The sequence below is a fragment of the Thunnus albacares genome, chromosome 14, assembly GCF_914725855.1.
Source record: "Thunnus albacares chromosome 14, fThuAlb1.1, whole genome shotgun sequence".
In the NCBI taxonomy this organism is placed as follows: domain Eukaryota; kingdom Metazoa; phylum Chordata; class Actinopteri; order Scombriformes; family Scombridae; genus Thunnus; species Thunnus albacares.
Genome location: NC_058119.1, coordinates 13,206,474 through 13,226,604, shown reverse-complemented (window position 1 = coordinate 13,226,604; position 20,131 = coordinate 13,206,474). Strand labels below are relative to the sequence as shown.

General features: G+C 39.7%; 1 protein-coding gene across 1 annotated transcript; it reads right to left on the bottom strand.

Annotated features, from left to right (window-relative positions):
• Positions 1-3,598: 3,598 nt before the first annotated feature.
• zmp:0000000760 (collagen alpha-1(IX) chain) lies at positions 3,599-19,961 on the bottom strand. The gene is made up of 27 exons (XM_044373088.1): positions 19,816-19,961; positions 19,213-19,324; positions 17,891-18,014; positions 16,858-17,251; positions 16,686-16,763; positions 16,497-16,592; positions 16,357-16,410; positions 13,775-13,828; positions 13,627-13,680; positions 13,493-13,546; positions 13,270-13,323; positions 13,129-13,182; positions 12,990-13,043; positions 12,561-12,614; positions 12,357-12,401; positions 12,204-12,257; positions 12,063-12,116; positions 11,918-11,971; positions 11,703-11,774; positions 11,582-11,617; positions 9,935-9,979; positions 9,813-9,845; positions 8,599-8,745; positions 7,935-8,111; positions 7,053-7,143; positions 4,438-4,515; positions 3,599-4,124 (listed from the first exon to the last, which is right to left on the bottom strand). Exons 2-27 carry the CDS (start codon positions 19,289-19,291, stop codon positions 3,922-3,924), a joined length of 2,292 nt encoding a protein of 763 aa, XP_044229023.1. The 5' UTR covers positions 19,292-19,324; positions 19,816-19,961; the 3' UTR covers positions 3,599-3,921.
• Positions 19,962-20,131: the final 170 nt, after the last annotated feature.

Sequence of the window (20,131 nt, the reverse complement as noted above, 5' to 3'; positions counted from 1 at the left end):
TTTGCAGGCTCTCCTCGAGTGTCTAGAAAGCACAACAGTGTTCTGCAGACTGTGAAACTTATTTATTCACTTTAAAATGAAAACAAGGTTATATAGTTGTAATTTTGTTGCAGGCTGTGAGTTGTGTTGCTACATTATCATATAGTATAGTAGAGTGTATGAGATTAATATTGTAATGTTGTTGTAAAGTCATCTAAAACATTGCAAAAGAAGCCGTGGGGGGTACTAATTTTGACAAGTCGTGGTGTCATTGAACAGGTGCTGATGTCATCAGACGTCATCCTATGCTGAGATGGAGCAGCAGTGGTTTTTCTGATCACGGCCTGGTTGACCCTGAGCCTCAGCACACTCTGCTGGATCGCACATGCAAATACTGAGCTGGTGTTTGGAGCCTGGGAGTGGCCAACCTGCTGATGAGACTAGACTTTCCAATGCTGAGTAATCCTCAGTCTCTAGAATGGTGTCTGGTTTGTAACCAACAGGAGGTGCACAGCGATCAAAACCCTGGGGCAGAAAATCTGTGTCCTTATTTTGTGTGTCCTTCAAGAAGCAACATTATTTCAGTGAATTCTGTTGTCTTCTGGGGATTATTGACAAATATGACCATGGGTGGTGGCCATATTTGGAAATGTGACATTGATTATATTTAGCAATGAGATGATTAGGGTTACATAATAAATTTGTTTGAGGTAGGATAAGAGGGCACACTGGTTTTATTGCAATATATCAAATTGCACCGAAAACAACTGCAGCAAATTTGATGTAATTAAAATAAATTGCCACAATACAATCAAGTAAATAAAACTGCGTGCCAAGTGGGTAAAGTCAGTTTGAAACAAAACATTGGGCACGGTTTATTACATCAAATTGTGGGAATAGGTGAAATAATTTGTTTACAGAAATTATGTAATTGTGTGCTTAAAATAATGAAAGTGAGGGAACTATTCACATCTAAACAAGGGCATGAGATCTATTAAATGTGCACACAACATCACATGTGCAGTTGTGGCTTCTAAAATATTTTCTATCCTTCAGTTGCTGCTGGACCCTGTTATACAGTGGTGGCCCACAGCCGTGCTCCCAGACCTTTCATGCTTGTGACCCCTTAATACAAAGCAACGTGTTACCCCTTTTGTCAGGACATTATATTAGCTTATGCATACCACATGCTTTTGTGTGTGTGACATATAAACTGTGCACTCCTCTGGCATAACACTCAAATAGTTATGTTCAGAGACAGGGTGTTAAAGAGCTCTGGGTGTTGCCAGAAACCCACGCAACTGATAACTACAAACTTTTGACTTCCATATAGATAACAAATTGGCCCTCAGGCAATCTTATGAGAAAAAGGCAGATCAAAGATGCTCAAATGTCAGTTAAAGGCCTCCTCTCTACTTGGCTATTCATAACTGCAAGTTGATAACTGCTCCCATGGTATTGCCCCGCAGCCTCAAACAAAAGGAATAAAGACCTTTTAAAAGATTCTTGCATTGCCCTTTAACTCTTTTCCCCTCATGATCATCAGGGGACTTGTTTTGTGCCAGAATTTTTAACATTTGTGGAAAAAAAGCAGAGCAAATATGAATTCCAGTCTCATGTCACTTTTGCAAAAGAGTGAAATCATTTTGAAGCCATTTAATAAGCTGAATTTTTAAAACAAACATGCAATTGGTTTGCACAAATGCTAAAAATTGTGCATACAAATAATGAGGACGCAAATGAACCAGAATGAGGTTTATCTGCCCACACAGCAGCTTCTCATTCTGCCAATTATGTTACAATGTGTGAATGTGGTAAAAACTTCTGTCAGTAGACTTAATGAAATCTAGAGTTGGACCTAACAGCACTCTGCTCACTTTCACTTTTACATAACACAATAACACATTTGGCTTATTAACTATCAACTACAATTTAGTGTCTGGCAGTTCTCTGAAACTTTTTAAATAACTGTGTTAGGACAACATAAAACCTCTCTCTCTCTAATAACCTCTGATTCTGTGCCATCACTTTGAAGCTAAACTGTACTGGGTCGTTTTAATCAACTCACATGCATTAAAGCGTATTTATCGTGATCACATGTATGGTTTGCCACAGAAATAAATAGTGAGCTTGTCTCAGGCAAGTGGTTAAGCCCAGAAAGAACATTTCGGAGGATAATCATGGATTAGTAATAGTTTCCATGACAGAGGTGGCCATAGCATCCTTTGATGGAACAAAACAGAGCAGGGAATGGCACACATGATGCTGCAGTCGCAGAGGAGGTGGAGGATGACGATCTACAGTCGATGGGCTTCTCAGAGGAAACAAACATGAGCCAGGAAAGACACTAAGAAGAGCTACATGCTGAGCTCCTCCTGTGTTTCCCCCTTAAACGTGTTTCTCCATTAGATTTTAGTTGTGGAAAACACTCATTCATTATATTTTCACCTCATTAAGTCCTTTTGTGTGCTGCAGGATGGGTGGAGCTTTCCCCAGGGTACATTGATCACAAAGCAGGGAAATCCCCCAGACAGTGTCAGTCTATTGCAGGGCTAATACAGATAGATAAACATGGCACCTCATACCTAAAACAATTTGGAGTCTCAATTCCACTTGACCAGCACATTTTTGGGCTGGAAAGTCCACACAGGAAAGCTCAGGCCAGCTCTTTGTTGCTGTGAAGCAACAGTGCCACAACAATATCCGAAGAGTCACCATATTGGAAATGTTGCTATTTGTGACATTGTTTGTTCTCATTGCTACAACAACCTCGTGTCAGCATGGGGAGTACTGTAGGTCATTAACTTTTCCGTTAACAGCCAAACTCATGTTGTAATCACTGAAGTCAAAGGAAATATAATTAAGATTTGGAAAACACTTTTTTGCAACCAAGAATAAGTAGAGGTTGGATTTCTAATCATTGGGAACAACATCTTTACAGCACTACAGTACTCCTAAAATCTGGACAGATTTTAAAGCCACTATGTGCAAAATTTCAATGTGATTATAGCATTTTTGCCATTTGGATTGCATTAGTTTTGGTCCATAGAAAATTGAGACCATATATAAACTGGTGCCACCATGTTCCATTCTCAGTGTCTCCCGTTCAGATTATGTGGGGGGGGCAGCAAATGTCAAAAGCACTGCCACAGTGTCTTTTTTGATATAACCACTGGGATGTGGTTATATCAAGTTGGACATTTTCCAATCCTGTAAATAGAGGCTTTAAGGAATATATGGATTTCTATATACAACATCTGTACTGTGTAACATCCAGGTTATGATGAATGTTTTAATTTTAATAAATGCTCAAGTGTCTTATAAAATCTATCACAATACAATCAGTAGGACTACAGACAACTCTAAGCTGTACTATTCTTGACGATTAACGATTTCTTACTTTTAAATATTCTACCATTTTGTCCTCATCTGAAAAACTACCATATCAGGTAAACAAACACATTACCATCGTTTTTCCTGCCTTTACTCCAGTAATTACACTGACTCTCAATGTGCATGACAGATATGGCTGTGATCATGAGTCTGAACCATTGACTCACTCATGAATTTCTAAAAAAAAAAAAGCATTAGTCTGATCACAAAAGTTGATACCATTTTTTGGGTTTTATTATAAAGAACAGATGTTTAAAGAAAATTCAGACTTGTGAAATCATTTTAAATAAAACTATCACATAAAGATGGTATTTTTGTACAAATATATACTGTTACCGCTCTCTGTAGGTGTTGTTTGCGGTAACCTGCTTTGTTGATCCTAGAAGTTCAAATTTTGTATTTGCGTTTCGTCAGGTTTCAGTTGGAATGCATATTTACATAGAAAATTCAATTTATTTGGCCAAACACATATTAACAAAACAATCAATTCAGCACCTTTTACTCCTTTAAACTCAATATTCAACCGTCCACATAGACTTTTTTTTCCCTCTATGGGCGATTCCTCAACCTCCGGGGTGCTGGCTGAGGTGTCCCAGTGGTGCCGTTGAGCTGAGCACACCCAGAAGTGACGCAGACACCTGGTGGTCCTCTGAGACCTGGGTGGCCCCTGAGTCCTGGCCGGCCTACATGTCCCCTCTCACCCTGCTTCCCTGGCTGGCCGTTAAAGGCCCTTCCAGAACGTCCACGCTGACCTGTGATTGAGGCAAAAATGTTGTTTAGTCTTTGCGCCTCCCAGTCTGCTCAGCTATCTGTTTTTTTCACAGATTCCAAGAACTGTACATTTACAGAGAAAAATCATTTCTTTTTTGGCAACAACACATCCCTCTTACAGTAAGGCAACACCACCCCCCTTTTCCTGGGATTTGACTCAGACTCAGCTGAATACAATGTTTACGCACAGGCACAGATGTGGACATCAACTGAACTTTTCAAAAAGAAAAAAAAAAAACATCTAATTTGAACCAAGTCACCAAACAACATTAAAATTTTGGAAGATTAACTTACCCTTTGGTCCCTGGTCTCCAGTGTAACCAGGTAGACCGTAACCCTTGGCTCCTTTATCACCTTGTTCCCCTCTGTCACCTGGACACCAGACACACACACACTTTTTTCTTAGGAGGAATGACAGCAGACAGGCCAAAATACTATTCTCCCAGGAATGAGCTGTACTCAAGAACACGCTGTTCATGTTGATTAAAGACCATATGTGTTACTGAGATCATTGTTAAATAAATGTTTAAAATACCTTGTAAATATTCTTCGATTTCATTGGCTTGGCATGGGAATATACCATCAGTATGACATCATGCTAGGGCCTCTAACCATGAATTAGAGCTGAGAACGTACATGTTAGCCTACAAGTTTTACAACGCTGTACTGTACTTAATTCAGCAGTTTTACACAGAGTGGTTCTTAATGAATGGTGGTCAAGTGTTTTTTACCAATGATGGAAAGTATCGAGGTATATTTATTCATGTAGTGTACTTAAAGGTGCAGTGTGTAAGATTTAGTGGCATCTAGCAGTGAGGTTGCAGATTGCAACCAACTGAACACCCAAACCTCTCCCTTTCCAAGCGTGTAGGAGAATCTATGGTGGCCGCGAAAAACGCAAAAGCCCCCCTCTAGAGCCAGTGTTTGGTTTGTCCATTCTGGGCTACTGTAGAAACATGGCGGTGCAACATGGCAGGCTCCATGTAAGAGGACCCGCTCCCTCTGTAGATATAAAGTGCACAGTCTAAGGTAGTGAAAACACAATGATTCTTATTTTCAGGTGATTATACACTTATTAAAACACTTTGGGATATTATATTCCATTTCTGCCAAATCCGTTGCACTAGATGCCACTAAGTCCTACACACTTCGCCTTTAAGTCCAATGTTGAGGCATTATACTTGAGTATTTCCATTTTACACTACTTAATATTTCCAGTCCAACACAGTTCAGAGGGAAATATGTACTCTTACTCCAATACATTTATTTGACTATTAGTTACTAGTTTCTTTTGTTGTTAATATTTTACGCACAAAATATGATGAGCTGTATTCCAGCGATTTAATATTGTTCTTCCATAAAGTTGAGGGACTTGTGAGAGACAGATTTTAAAAAATAAAGGTCAAAATTGATGCAGCAACGGCTAACGTATCCTGACTGTTAGTCTCAACTACTAACCCAGCTCCCAAAATCCTGGAAACTACACTACCCATAATGCAACCTGATGACATTTTTCATGAAAACCTTCCTGCCTGGTACATGCCCACATCTTTCAAACTCCACACCCCAGTTTTTAACACAGGCTTTCTGTTAAAATGTTTTAACAAATGATTTTAACAGGCTGAGTTTTACTTTCTTTGAAAAAGTAACCTGAACAATTTGGAATTTTTTTAATGCATAAATACATGCTTTTACTTGTGATGTAGCATTTCTACTTGGTGGTATTGATCATAGTTAAACACATCCCACGACTCTCTAAATCCGGTGCTTGGACGTTGTGCTCATAAGTTTACATACCCTGGTAGAATTTGTGAAATATTGGCCATTTTTTGGAAAATATGACTGATGATGCTGAATTTTTTTTTTTTTATTTAGGGATAGTGGTCAGGTGAATCCATTTATTTTCACATAATTGTGTTTGCCCTTTTTAAATCATAATGATAACTGAAATCACCAAAATGGCCCTGATCAAAAGTTTACAAACCCTTGAATGTTTGGCCTGATAATAAACACACAAGTCGACACACACAGGTTTAAATGGCTATGAACGGTAAGTTTCCACACCTGTGAGAGACCCTGCACATTTCATCCAGGGCTGCTCTGACTTTCCTGGATAGTGAACCATGAGGTAAGCAAAAGAACTGTCAAGGACCTCCGAGAAAAGGGAGTTGAACTTTATAAATCAGGAAAAGGATATAAAAACATATCCAAAGATTTGAAAATGCCAATCAGTAGTGTTCAAGCTCTGATGAAGAAATGGAAAATTAATGGTTCTGTTGATACCAAGCCACAGTCAGGTGGAACAACAAAGATTTCAGCCACAATTGCCAGGAAAATTGTTCAGATTGCAAAGAAAAACCAACATGCAACTTCAGCTGAAAGTTGCATGTGGCTGTTTCAAGATGCACAGTTCCCAGAAAAAAGCCGTTACTGCACCAGTGCCACAAAACAGCCCACTTACAATATGCCAAACAGCACCTAGACAAGCCTCAAAACTTGTGGAACAAAGTTATTTGGAGTGATGAGACCAAAATTGAGTTTTATGGTCACAACTATAGACACTATGAATGGTAAACGTCTTGCAGATTCTGCCAGGGTATGTAAACTTATGAGCACAACTGTATGCAACACCACCTTTTTCCAACAAAGTCCCATCTACGTCAAACCAGTGAGAAAAACACAAATATAGAAATCTGTCATGTGAAAAAAACAAAACCATTTTAACTTTGGCAGAAAGTTTTGTGTTCAAATTGGACGCCATCAATCATAGTAAGAAGATGATTAAGAAAATAAGTTTTCAGGGCCTTCAAGTAAAGAATCTTGTTCTCCCTAAAACAAGCACAGGTGAATTATAGTTATGACGACAATCACATTCATAAATGTAATCCATCAGTTTTGTTTTTCCACACCTGTTTCTCCTTGTCGGCCCGGATCTCCAGCTTCTCCGTAGAATCCCTGCTGGCCCACTTCTCCATCAACACCATCATTACCAGGGTCACCCTGACAACATCATCAATAGGAAAAATATATTGTTAATCTTTTCTATGTTTTCAGTGAAAACCTTGCAATGTTTTTTTCTTCTTAGATGCTTTTTCAAGTCATGAATTAAGGTTCCACTCTCCTCGGACCAGCGCTGTGCACAAAAACTGAAAAGATTTATTGGGCTGATCACTCATACTCTGCTTGGAAAACACTGTACAGTACTGGTACATCACTACTCTTGGTTTGGCATTAAAAACCACAACATGAGGCTTACTAACCATAATCTAATATAGTGGAATATTTTTTATATAGTCATGGCTTCAAGATCATTTATCAGCATGAGAGTCATTGTGATTAAAGAAGTTGTGGAACATGAACCGCTTCTACACTGCATAATAATGTGAAAAAGCCTTTCCAATCCAAGGCCAGACTTGATACTCTCCAAAAACCATTCAACACAGACCAAGTGTCTAGTCTGTGACTCCTTATTTGTCCTCATGGAGACGTGGAAAATCGTAATGTTTTCATTCCAAGCTGTTCTGCCAAATACTTCAGCTCGCTTAGTCCAGTCCAGACCCTTGCAATGTGTTTGCATTTTACTTAGCCAGAGAGACAGAAACAAACAATGTATGGAGAATAGACTGTGCTCCAGCTGTACCACTATCTAGAGATCAAACTGATAATACTGTAAAACAAAAACAAAAAACAAACATACGTACACACACACACACACACATACACACAAAAGAGTGTGTCTATAGACTGGTGTATTATAGTTTGATCATGATCAATGGAAAACCCAAACTCACAGGAGGTCCAGGTGGTCCTTTCTGTCCAGGTGGACCTGGAGGACCCATAGGCACATCCCCATAGAGAGGACAAACAGCAGCACACGTCCTTTTCACTGAGTTGGCAAAGGTGGACATCTGCTCCAGGACCACTTTCTTACAGACCTCAATCACGTGTTGAGCGGGAAGGGTCGGGCCCTGTGTAACAAATCATTACCACATCCATCACTGGAAGTGACCCAACTCTGGGACATGTAATATGGAATATTGCAGGACAGGACATGCTGAAGCAATGGCAGCCCCTCAGAGGAAATGCAGCGAACAAATGAAGCCAAGAATATTTCCTTAGGCTCATTATGGATTTATAGCCACACTAAATGAAACCCTTGCTGTGAGTCACAACTAACTACAGGCTAATGAGAAGCTGTTTAAATGTGTTCTTGACACCAAAGTTGTTACCAAACTCTGCGTGTGTGCCAGTCAGTCAAATTACTTGTACAAATGATTACTTTGCTGTTACTGTGCTATCATTCATATAGATGAAGTGCTAGTTATAGTAGAGACTGAAGAGCCATGCTTTGCATCATGATTACAGTGTTGATTACATCAAATACAATACTGTAGCACTATAAAGTTTGTGGTATGAGCCAAAAAACAAAAATTCAGATGCTTGTTTTTTACTTACTGGTGGGCCTGGGGGCCCCTGAAAGCCATCTGGTCCTCCTTCACCTCGAACTCCTTTGACTCCAATGGGACCTGAACGTCCAGGTGGGCCAGCCGGGCCGCGCTTACCCCGTCCTCCCTGAGGACCCTGCTCACCCCTGTCTCCAGCCTACAGAACAGATTAACAATATTGGTCATATCAAGTGCATCCATCAGAAAAAAATGAGAAATAGGTCATGTGCGCAAGGGCACAAACTTTATGGACAGCAGTAACAACTCAAAAAGCTAATTATATCATAGTAACTAACAGTAACACAGTAAACAAACAACAGTGACATTCTGCAAACTAGCAAGTAACCAAATGCCAGTGGTTTAAGTAAATATTAGCAGACATGCAAAGTGCTAGCCAAATTTTAAATGTGGAAATACACAAAAAATACAATAGAGGCATAATATATTATTGAATAAACTCTCTGGAGAGTTTCATTTAAATGTCAGAATGAGATTAAAACATGACCGAGAACTATGTTTGATGTTGAAATGAGGAGGATTCAGTTTTGTACAATTCTGGGTGATACCACTCTTCTCCTCTCTTAATGGTCCAGTGTTTAGAATTTAGAATATAATATTCATAAGTATGTTTTAATAAGTGTATAATCACCTGAAAATAAGAATTGTTGTGTTTTTGTTAGCTAAGAATGAGCCCTTTATATCTTCCACGGAGCCTGCCATGTTGCACCGCCATGTTTCTACAGTAGCCCAGAACGGACAAACAAAACATTGGCCCTAGAGAGGGCATTTTGCATTTTTTCGAGTTTCATGGCCACCCTAAGTTCTTCTGCATGCTTGGAAGGGGAGTGAACAGGGGTTGTAATCTGCAACCTCACCGCTAGATGCAACTAAATCTTACACGCTGGTTCTTTAATATGTTGGTAATGTTTTGAATGTTATTCAATGGACTGATTATACTTTTCAAGCCAGTAAAGGTTATGTAATCTTGCAGCAATACCAAATTCATTCAGGTGTTCTCATCAGTGGAAACTGGTCATGATCTCTCTTTTAATTAAATTGGAGGACTGGAGTGGAATTTTAGTGAAGTATATGGGGTATACCAAAACTCTTAAGTAGTAGTTAAGTGCTTTTTTCAGTTGTTACTGTTATTAGTTAATTATAACACCTTTTAAATACAAGCACATTTTCTGTAACTGAAACTCTAACAACAAAATCACACCTCACCTTTCCTTTTGGGCCCTTTACTGCTTTTTCTCCCTGTAAAAAAAGAACTAATTAATGTAATGAAGAAAAACATGTGGAGGTGTATAAAGATGAGCAGACAGGATAAATATTTAAGGCAGTACCTGTGCACCTTTAACTCCTTGGATTCCCTGGATTCCTGTGCTACCCTTTACAAGGCAAATGAAAAATAAAACATTTTTAGAAGCTTGCAAATATTTGAAATATGTGAATTTTTAAATTGACCAGTCAACAAGAGCATCTGTCAAACTGCCACAGTGATTGTAAAAGTAATATCAGGATTATAAGTATAGCTTTAAGCTGTATAGCTTTTTTGTCTGTTTATTTCTTCTAGTTTGTTGTGTGTGTTATGGCTGATGACATGTCCAAATAAGATCAAATTTAGATGTTGTCTGTCCATGTGACTTTTTTTGACACCACCAAATCCTATACATAGGGGCTTTAAAATTGTACATTTTGTTAGTCAACTTTAGGTGTTTTAGAGTTCAGTCTCTCTAATCTGTTTATTTGCTTCTTCATCTCGTGCTGTATTTTGATAACTACATTCTATATGTATGATTTATCGATTCTATATTTTAATTAATGTTTTGGAGTGGTGGATTATGGTGCACGTGTGATTTTGAGACATTGCTTTGGATGTTTTGATGCATTTTTTCTCAGTGACTTTGGCTCATTGTTGAAATCCATTATAACTGCTGTAAGTCCCAGCTCATTGTAGCTGCCATCCTCTACAAAAAAGTATGTTACAAACATTTCATTTTTAAAGCCCCCTTTCAAGTCTACATGGGTAAGTGCTTATTACTCGTACTGTAGGTTTTCAATGAAGAATTTAGGTCCTGTGTGGGATTCTTAGACCAAACCTGATGATGTACAATATCCTAAATAATTGACACAACATAAGGACATAGGACAAGGTGACATTGCCTATTCTGTGTTCAGCAAATTAATCATTTCTCCTACATCAACCCTGTTTCATTCATCATCACACATAAAAGTCTACGTGAGCCATAAGACAAAGGCCTTCCCTTTCACACTAATGTTCATCCAACATCAGCTGTGGGTTAACAGCTTGGTGTGGAGGAGGTATCAGAGATGAGGGCTAAAAGGAAATCTGGTAAATATTTCAGTATACTGTACCTCAAACATGATTTCTTATTTTAAACCTAAGACATTTCTTATTTTCTTAATTTCCCTCACTAGATAATAACCCTGGGAACTGTCATATTCAATTTTTCTACAAATTAAAATGCTTCTGAACATTGTGAACATTTGTTTGCTTTATGGCATGCCACAAAAACATAAACAGCTGAAAAGCGGTTTCTGCAGAAATATCTGTCTCTGTAATTGGCGTGGAATGTTCTGTAAACACAAAGACCAGGTCCTGAGGGGGAGTTTAGCGCTGGTCATGACCTTCTGTCCAGATGGGGAGAATAGGACACACTCAGCCAATATCCTACAAGAGAAAGCACTCTGGATATCTAACTGAATTACTTGCTGAATTGCTTGTTCTGTCTTCTCATGGTTTTTTTTTTCAATTATTTATCATGAGTTTTGTGATTGATATGGCGATCAAACCTTTCTAACAGGTCTGCCCTAAAAGGGTGCAGGAATTTGAGGAATGGATTTGTAATACAAAACTTTCACAAATTGTTTAACCCAGAAAATACTTCCTGAATGGCTGATGGCAGCATTAAACAGTAATTTTACCTTCATTTTCTATTTCTAATGGGAAATGGATGAGGATGTATTACCTTGGTTCCTGGTTTTCCAGGCACACCCACGTGTCCCTGTGAAGATATGCCATGGTTTAATGGCTCGAGGAAAATGAACTAGTATTTGGAGGAGTTTAGAAAATTCATCTGGAGTACTTACAGTAGGTCCCGGTGGGCCGATAAATCCAGGTCTTCCTGGCTTCCCTGCAGAACCCTTGTAACCTCTTGGGCCCTCAAGAATAAAACATTTATTAAACCGACCTAAGGGACTGCTTTATTCTTTGTCGTTTTCCTTTAAGATGGTAAACTACTTTACCTACAAAATGTATTATGTGCTTGTCTTCAGTGATTGAAATGCCTGAAAAAGTGACTTACAGTTTGGCCTTGGGGACCCATTTCTCCTGCTGCCCCCAGGGTGCCTTTCTCTCCCTGTAAAAGACACAAACCGCAACAAATAAATCTTCCAAAAACAACACAATTGTACATTTATTTACAAAACCAAACAAGATCAGTCATTTACCTTTGCTCCACTTCGTCCGAGTTTTCCACTGAGGCCTTGTGGTCCTTGATAAGCCTGTGTAGAAACGATGACACTTAGAAATACAAGTGGATTGCTTCCATAATTCATCATTAAGATATCAATGTCAACAGTATACGATACCTCTATTCCCGGGTCACCATCTCTGCCTGTTAACCCCGGATCTCCAATAATGCCCTGAGGAAACACTATCGTTAGTATAAAACAGTCAAATTATTTTGGTAGTGTAAGTGAGCATTCAGGTGTGAGGTTGTGGGTGTGTCGGCAGTGAATTACCTTTGGTCCAATGGTGCCAGCTCTGCCCACAGGTCCTTGGACCCCCTAGTTTTCACAAGTTCAGACAAAAAACATATCCATCAACTTTAAAATGCAAATAATTCACTTTCAGATATTTGTGATGTTTGAAATATTGGTGGAAAACAAAGCAAACAGAAGGGAAACATCATGATCATACTATTGCAATCAATTTGTGATACATACAGGCTTCCCTTTCTCTCCAGGAGTTCCCCTCTCTCCAGGATCTCCCACAATACCCTGTTAAACACCATTTGAAACAAAAATTACATTTATGCACCACATTTCATCCAAGAAGCAACATGGTGTACCAAGGAGCCCTCCTTCATATACAATAGAGTAGGTGATCGTTGCGGTTGAGGTTCCTCTTTCAGTGACTCACCAGTTTATGTTGATATAGTTCAGGCCCTCAGATCTCAGCCAGAATCCAGCCACATGAACTAATGTTGTTTATGGAGACGGCACATAAACCAAAAACATAGCTCTATTCCAGTGTATTACCACATTAAAAATGATTTACTGGCTCTCCGTGCACGCATGAGGGGATTTTGAAGGTAGACAAAGAATTAAGAGTGTCTTATTATGGATCATGGAACAGGGAATCCCACAACCCACCTGCTTTCCTTGGGGCCCAGAGCGCCCAGCTGCACCCGTGGTCCCTTTTTCTCCCTACAAATTAAATAAAACCATGATGTCAACAAATCATAATATCTAGATGATAAAAAACAGACAAATGGGAAGGAAAGATCAATACCTTAACTCCTTGAAACCCAGGAATTCCTTCGTATCCTATTTCACCTTTAGCGCCCTTCAAGGAGGCCAAAATGTTAATTATACAGCAATTACATGATCACTTGCAAAAGAGCTCACCGCTGTGTCTGAAAGGTTAACGTACAACTTCTCCTGGTTTCCCAGTCTCTCCAATGTCTCCAGGTGGCCCCCGAACTCCCTTTAATTACAGGCAGAATGTCAAGCCTTTGAGTTATCTATAAAGTTGTACAAATGCAACAACAAACTGCACAAAAATCCAATGAAAAGTCTGTAACTTCATTAGCTGGCTGCAGAATGCATCATTAAAGTCGTCCAATTAAAGCTTTAAACCCAGCAGAGGAGTTTACCTTGAAGCCTGCTGCCCCTTTTAATCCTTTCAGTCCCTTAGGGCCTCTGTCTCCCTGTTAATACAACATCTCGTTAATATAGATTTGCAACATTTCAGGGTAAAGAAAATAATCATCTGAGAGTAATAAATTACCACTTGGCCCCAGAGTCCTCTCATTCCTTTCTCGCCTTTGATTCCCTCTTCACCCTGAGGATGTGTGTGTGTGAGGTTTCATTAATGGATATTGAGAACAGGCCAAACTGAAGTGTAATCCTGATACGAGCATATAAACAGATCTTACCTTTGGGCCTGGCTCACCAACGTTGCCATAGTCTCCTGTGTTTCCCCTGATCCCCTGTAATACAAGTTTGACTTAATCACAAGTGAGACTTGTTGCACTGCAACTATCAGTTTATGAATCAACTAGCTTGAGAAATAGAGCGTAAAATGTGAACATGATGAACTGTTTCCACTGAGAGACGTCTCTAATAAGTTATGGGAAATTAAACTTTGGACGCATCAGCCACACAAACTGTTTAGTTATGACAGCATTTGCTCCTTAATTAAACACATGGGAAGTAGCAGCTGACTTTTCTGGGAAACTACTGACCCAGCATTTCACCTGTGCTGTGACGTGGTCATTTGTTTGTTTCTGTTTTAACAGAAGTGTGTATTTTGTTTAAAGCATCCGAGTAGGGCTAATTGAACTGTCCTGTCTAAACTTCAAGCTGATACTATAGGCACCAAAGATGTATAGCCTACAGCTGGTCTTTCTTGCCAAATGCAATTAGGATGCTGGATTCAAGGCTGCTTTGAATTTCACTTCTCCCATTTTGTTTTATCATAATGTATTTTCTACTGTATTTATGTATTTTAATGTTTCTTCCCATCACTTGTACTGTATTGTCAATCATTTTGTATTTTTTTAACGCTATGTGGTGAAGCCAAAGATAATCTTCCATAACATGGACATTAAAGTTGCTAACTAACTAATAGTTCGACGTTTTGGGAAATACACATTTACTTTCTTGCTGAGAGTTAGAGGAAAAGATCAAAACCATTTTTATTTCTCATTTCTCATCTAACTCTGGGCAAGAATAGGGAAGTGTGTTTCTCAAAATGTTGAACTATTCCTTTTGCATAAGCTCTAAAGCTCATATGACAAATAAAGGCTATATAAAGGCTATATAAAGGTTCATATAAGCTTATTACAAGACAAGTATTGCATTCGATAAATTTCAGTCAAACTCAAATTAGCCACATTAGTGGAAAATTTATACATGCATATTCAGCAGGATTTAGGAAATATTACTCATAAATATAACAAAATGGACAACTATCATTTGCACAGATGCTGACTTCCTCAGTAGTAGAAAGAAAACTGTTTTCCACTTGGCTCCGTTTCACTGAGTCAACAAACACGTTAAACAAGGCCAGGATGCCTTTGTGTTGTCGGTTTATTTGATCATCTCACCTAAGACTGTTTTTAAGCAAAGTCAGCTGGGCGGAGGTTAACCTCAGAGATGGCCGACAGAACGGCGAGAGTCATGAGCGTGAACTTTACGACATTTCTAGGGCGGTATAGCTCCGACAAACGAAGGACCACACATGAGATGGACAGTTCATATATCTGTGCCAGGAAATGCCCTCCTCAGATGCCAGCAGGGGAAGAGATAAACATGTTGAGGCTCTATGATTCACAAGCTGGCAAGAGGTCAAAACTCTAACGAGTCACACAAGACAGATGTTTACTCCCAGATGAGCTACAGCTGCAATCCAGGACATGAATATGTAGCATGAACAGCTCTGGAATTGTGCTCTGTGTGTACGTGTGTCTACCGGTGGACATATGTCTGTGCAGGCATGGGGGATTTCCTTGAGTGCAAAGGGCATGTTAAACGCCAAACCATCACATAAGTATATAAAAAAAACACTCCTTCTTTAAACACATGTTCTCTGGACTTTGTTTAACAGACACTCAGATCTGCTCCAACATAACAGTGACTGCTAAGCATCAAAGAGATTAACAAATCGTAAATTTAAAGTGGAAATAATCACGTCTGCAGCTCCCTGAAGAATATGAATGTGAGTGTATTTGTTCATTCACTGATCCATGTGTAGCTGGCTCCTGCAGCAGAACACTTTTCTTCTTCTTCATTATCATTTTCAACCCTCTTCCTCTCTTTCCTAATATGGTCTTCCGGTGGTGAACAGGGTTAGCCTTATCCACAAAAATAAAGCATTTACAAAAGAAAACATTTGACAAATTTCACACAGCAGTTACGCAGACTAATGCCACTCATTACAGACACTTGGAGGGTGGTTATTGCTCAACTGCCTGTTTTTCCTGTGTGTGTGGGATTCATTACATTTGGCTCCGTTTCTTCCAAATGGAAAAGCGAAACCATTAGGAATCTTGTGATCTTTTGCCAGTTAAATCCTATATTCTAAAGCAAAAGGGCTTGTGTTTTAAGATGCAAATGGCTATTTCAGAACAACGAAAACAAATTTATTGTCACATCCGTATTGGTTCGTGTTTATCTTGGCTTCCCTCTAAATCTTTAGCAAAGCAGACATGAGTTTTGAAACTATGAAAGGAGCCCCTGTGTTTACTATCGCTAAGCGCTTCTGCTTCCAGATCTGTTTCCATCCTGTCGTGTCTCAGTTGTGCTTCTATTGCCATTTTCCACAGCTTTGCTGCTGTCTCACGAATGAGTTTTACAATGTCATTTACCCACAATTCAGTTTAACTCTTTCTTGTGCAGCCAGAGGAAGCGGGTGCTGCTCACGCAAAGAACACAATGACTAAACACACCAGAGCACTCATGTATCCAGTGTGACATAACTTTTTATCACTGAGAGACATATTGTACATTTATTTACCCAGTTTCCTTGTCTTCCCTGGTCTCCGGTGTTTCCTGGAAGACCTTCGTGACCCTGCAGAAGAATTTTTAAAAAGTCAACATGTCTCAACTTGCCTTATTAATATGTTCAGCCAATTTTCACTGCATATGTGCACTCACCTTTGGCCCCGGAGGGCCCTGAATTCCAGGTTGTCCATGCATACATTTGCAAGACGCTCTTCCAGCTGTCAGGCCAATCTCTGCGTACCCTCCACACTGCCACAGTGAGAAAGGTGAGAGAATGGTTTTAAACTAGAAAAACATCTCTAACAGAGGGAATGAATATCTGCCAAATGGGAGCTGACTCACCACGTTGGAGAGCTCACAGCAGCCCTCTGAATAGGCCTGCTCTGGGTCACATGACACCTCCATCTGCTGGAGGTCCACCTGCAATGAGGTTGGAGATAATACAAGAAATTAAAGTTGCATCCTCAGTTGCAATATTAATTTAGAAATAGAGAAATCCGAGCTGTGAACGTACAGACACTGAGCGGTCTCCTGCAGCCCGCTTGACGATGGAGGTGTACCCTCGGCGGATGACTGGCCTCGGCTCATCAATAGACTCCACACTGACCTCTTCACAGTCTATCAGCAGCTTCACCTGGCTGCCCTTCACACTCAGCGCCAACTTGTGCCACTCGCCATCAAACAGCTTTTCCACACCATGGAAGGTCCTCAGCATCTGGCTCCCACGGGGGCTGGTGTAGAAGAAGTCCAAGGAGTGCGTGTCACCCTGGAAACGCAGGCCGACTTGCTCTCGTCCCTCGGGGTCACTGACCTGCCACAGGTTCCAGGATTTCTTAGCCGTGTCCTTGGTCACTTTAAACGTTGCAATGACGGAGTAGTCGGAGGGAAGACCATCTGGGTACACATCACTGTGACGCAAGAGTGAGGTTTAGAGGGATGGAAAACACCAAACTGTAGCTGCTTTCTTCACAAAACAACAATTAAAGGCTTTCTGTGGGAAGGGTTTTATTTATAGTAAGTAGAAACAGAGCTTTTTTAACTTTATGCTTAAATTCCACATTAGCATATGACTTGGTACATTAGTTTCAACACCCACATTTCTGTGTGACAATTTTTTGACGATGCACTGCTTAGAAAACCCTTCTTTGTGTCTTTAATTTGACCAAAGTACATTGTTACTGAACTCAAAAGGCAATGCTGCATTGATTACCAAGCAAGAAAGGTTAAAAAAAAACAAAAAAAACCCAAAACTTAGAGTCTACAGCCATGCTAGCTGCTCTGTGAGGCTGTACTTAGGCAGTGCTTTGCGTATAGCTAAATGCAAATGCCAGCATGCAAACATCCTTGCGATGCTACCACGCTGATGTACATCAGGGTACCATGACATCACTGCTGCATGAACACTACAGGGTGTGGTCAGAGGTGAGACAGACTTTAGAGTTTCAACCAGAGAGGGCAGTAAAACACTCCATTATGATTTTAAGTTACTCTGTGATCATATTCAGCTTCATTGAAATGAACCTGGCTCATTGAGACCAGTACTGTACCTCATGGTCCTGCGTAGATGGATGGAGGGATTGACGCGGTAGGCCACCGCCTCAGGTTTAGAGCCATCCACTCGCCTCACTCCTCTCGACTCAGGCACATGAAACTCCTCCAGGAGATCAAAACCTCAAACACACACACACACCAAGCTTAGTCTGACGTCACACTGATTCAGCATCAAAGGTGCTGGATTACTTCTAAATCTTACGTCAGCGCTGATATCACTGATGTTTTAAATAGTCACATTACTCATTTTCATTAATAATACCATCTCCTCACAGGTACGATGAGATCATTTATTAAACCCATTAACACGAGGAGGCACACGGGTGGATTTGGTGACTAAATTCTAAACACTGGAAGTTTTGTGCTGCAATGAGATCAGTATGGATGAGGTGTTTTTTTGTGAAGTTAAATGTGTAGATGAAATCTGATTCCAAAAGTAATGACTCCAGTAGAAAAAAAGGTAAAAATTTGCATAAAACAAGACATAGTGGCATCTTCACATAATATCTTTAGTTGAAACCCTCAGGCTCCTGGTGAATAGCAAGAAAGGAAGACTGGTGTGTGATCGATATGTGTTGATTTTGTTTTTAATCATGTAGCCATGGCAATAAATACCAGAGCATCAGGAGATTTTAGTTTCACCCCTTGTTTGTTTTGGCATATATAATAAATTTGCGTGCAGTCAGTCAGTCAGTAGACCTACAGTATATATTAAATTTGACATAAGAATGAAAATAAGTAGTTGGAATGATTATTATTATTATTTATTTCACATATTTAGGAGTCAGTTTCTGCTTACACATGAAGGAAAGATGTCTAATCTGTTTCACATTTGACATAAAACATTGTGTGAACTGGTTTATGTGCTGTAGCGGGAAACTCAGTCGCAGAGTTTCAAAGGCTCATATACACAACTTAACCCCAGTGTGACCTCTTGACCTGTGAGTATCCACATAGGCACTGAGAGCAGGAAATATGACACCTCGTCCACTGCTGTGAAGCCAAATATGGACTACGAACTGACAAACACTGACATCTGCTGGTCATGATGTGGTAGGAAAGTGTTCAACCCAGATAAATACAGTAAGAGCAGGTAAATAAATTATATTATATGAACATATATTAACTTTATTTGACCAGAAAATGCCTTGCTAAGATTAAAAACCTCCTTTTAAAGGAACGTACCAGCTAACGCGTCCACCACTGGACAACTATGCACAACCAGCGCATTATATTGGTGATGATTCAGTGTTAGTGTTCATTTTTATGCAGTAGTATATTCTAGTCATCAAATAAGCATGCAAAAAGTAAAACTTACTTGGCAACTTTTGACTTTGGGTGAATCCCGAGATGGCAAAGAGTGCTGCAAACACCAGCATATCTTTGTAGGCTGGCATTTTCAAATTTTGAAAGTCAGAGGCTATAAGTGCCTGCAGTAAAGCAATCAGATGAATGGATATATGAGTATAAGTTGTTAATTAGGAGTCAGTCCTCTTGCATTTATTTCGTTCCAATACCATCAACCTGTACACTTAATTGTTAAAGATTTTGGCAGATAATAATAATGATAATTAGTAAACAGAGAAAAAAAATCAAAACATAGTATTAAAGTTCTAGGCCTGACCTATATGAATGTAAAATCAAAATCGGTTAACAAATTTCCCCTAAACTCCGAATAAGATTCAAAGATTTAACAGGATTATCTTTCTACTTCATTGCTTTGTCCATGAAAACCTTTTTAAGATTCAACAAACTGGAGGACACAATTACCACTAAATACTAAATCAGATTCAGTACTGATCAAACAACTTTGTCCTGTTTCATTCTCTGAATCATCAGCAACCTCAATTTATTTCATTCACCTCCATGAAAACTACTTGCAATAAAAGATCAAATATCAGCGAATATTGTAGTTACTCACATATTCCTGAAAAACAAGGTGCCAGGGCTCCTGCAGATGGGTCTATTCCAGTCCCTTGTGTGAGGATATATCCCCTCTAAAGTGCCATGCCCAGGCCAGACTTTGAGCTGAACAGGAGGACCATTCAAACTAGAAGCTCTGGGTCTCAGAGGAGCCTGACCCCTGTGCTCCACTCCACCTTTGGTCCCAAGGGGATCTGTCTTCTCTCATAGGCCAGTTAGATATTCAGTCACCACGAGGTAACACCGTCCGGCAAACAGAGTCATCATGTGAAGGAAATGTAGGTGAACATACCAGGAGTCTTCATGTAGGTTAA

Bases quoted from the DNA above. Each gene is read 5' to 3' on its own strand.
- zmp:0000000760 (XM_044373088.1), bottom strand. From the start codon at position 19,291: ATGCCAGCCTACAAAGATATGCTGGTGTTTGCAGCACTCTTTGCCATC. The intron at 16,411-16,496 runs GTGAGTGCACAT...ATTCTTCTGCAG, and splicing joins AGGGCCCTCCGGGGCCAAAG to GGTCACGAAGGTCTTCCAGG. The intron at 11,775-11,917 runs GTAAGTCACTTT...TTTATTCTTGAG, and splicing joins TGGGTCCCCAAGGCCAAACT to GGCCCAAGAGGTTACAAGGG.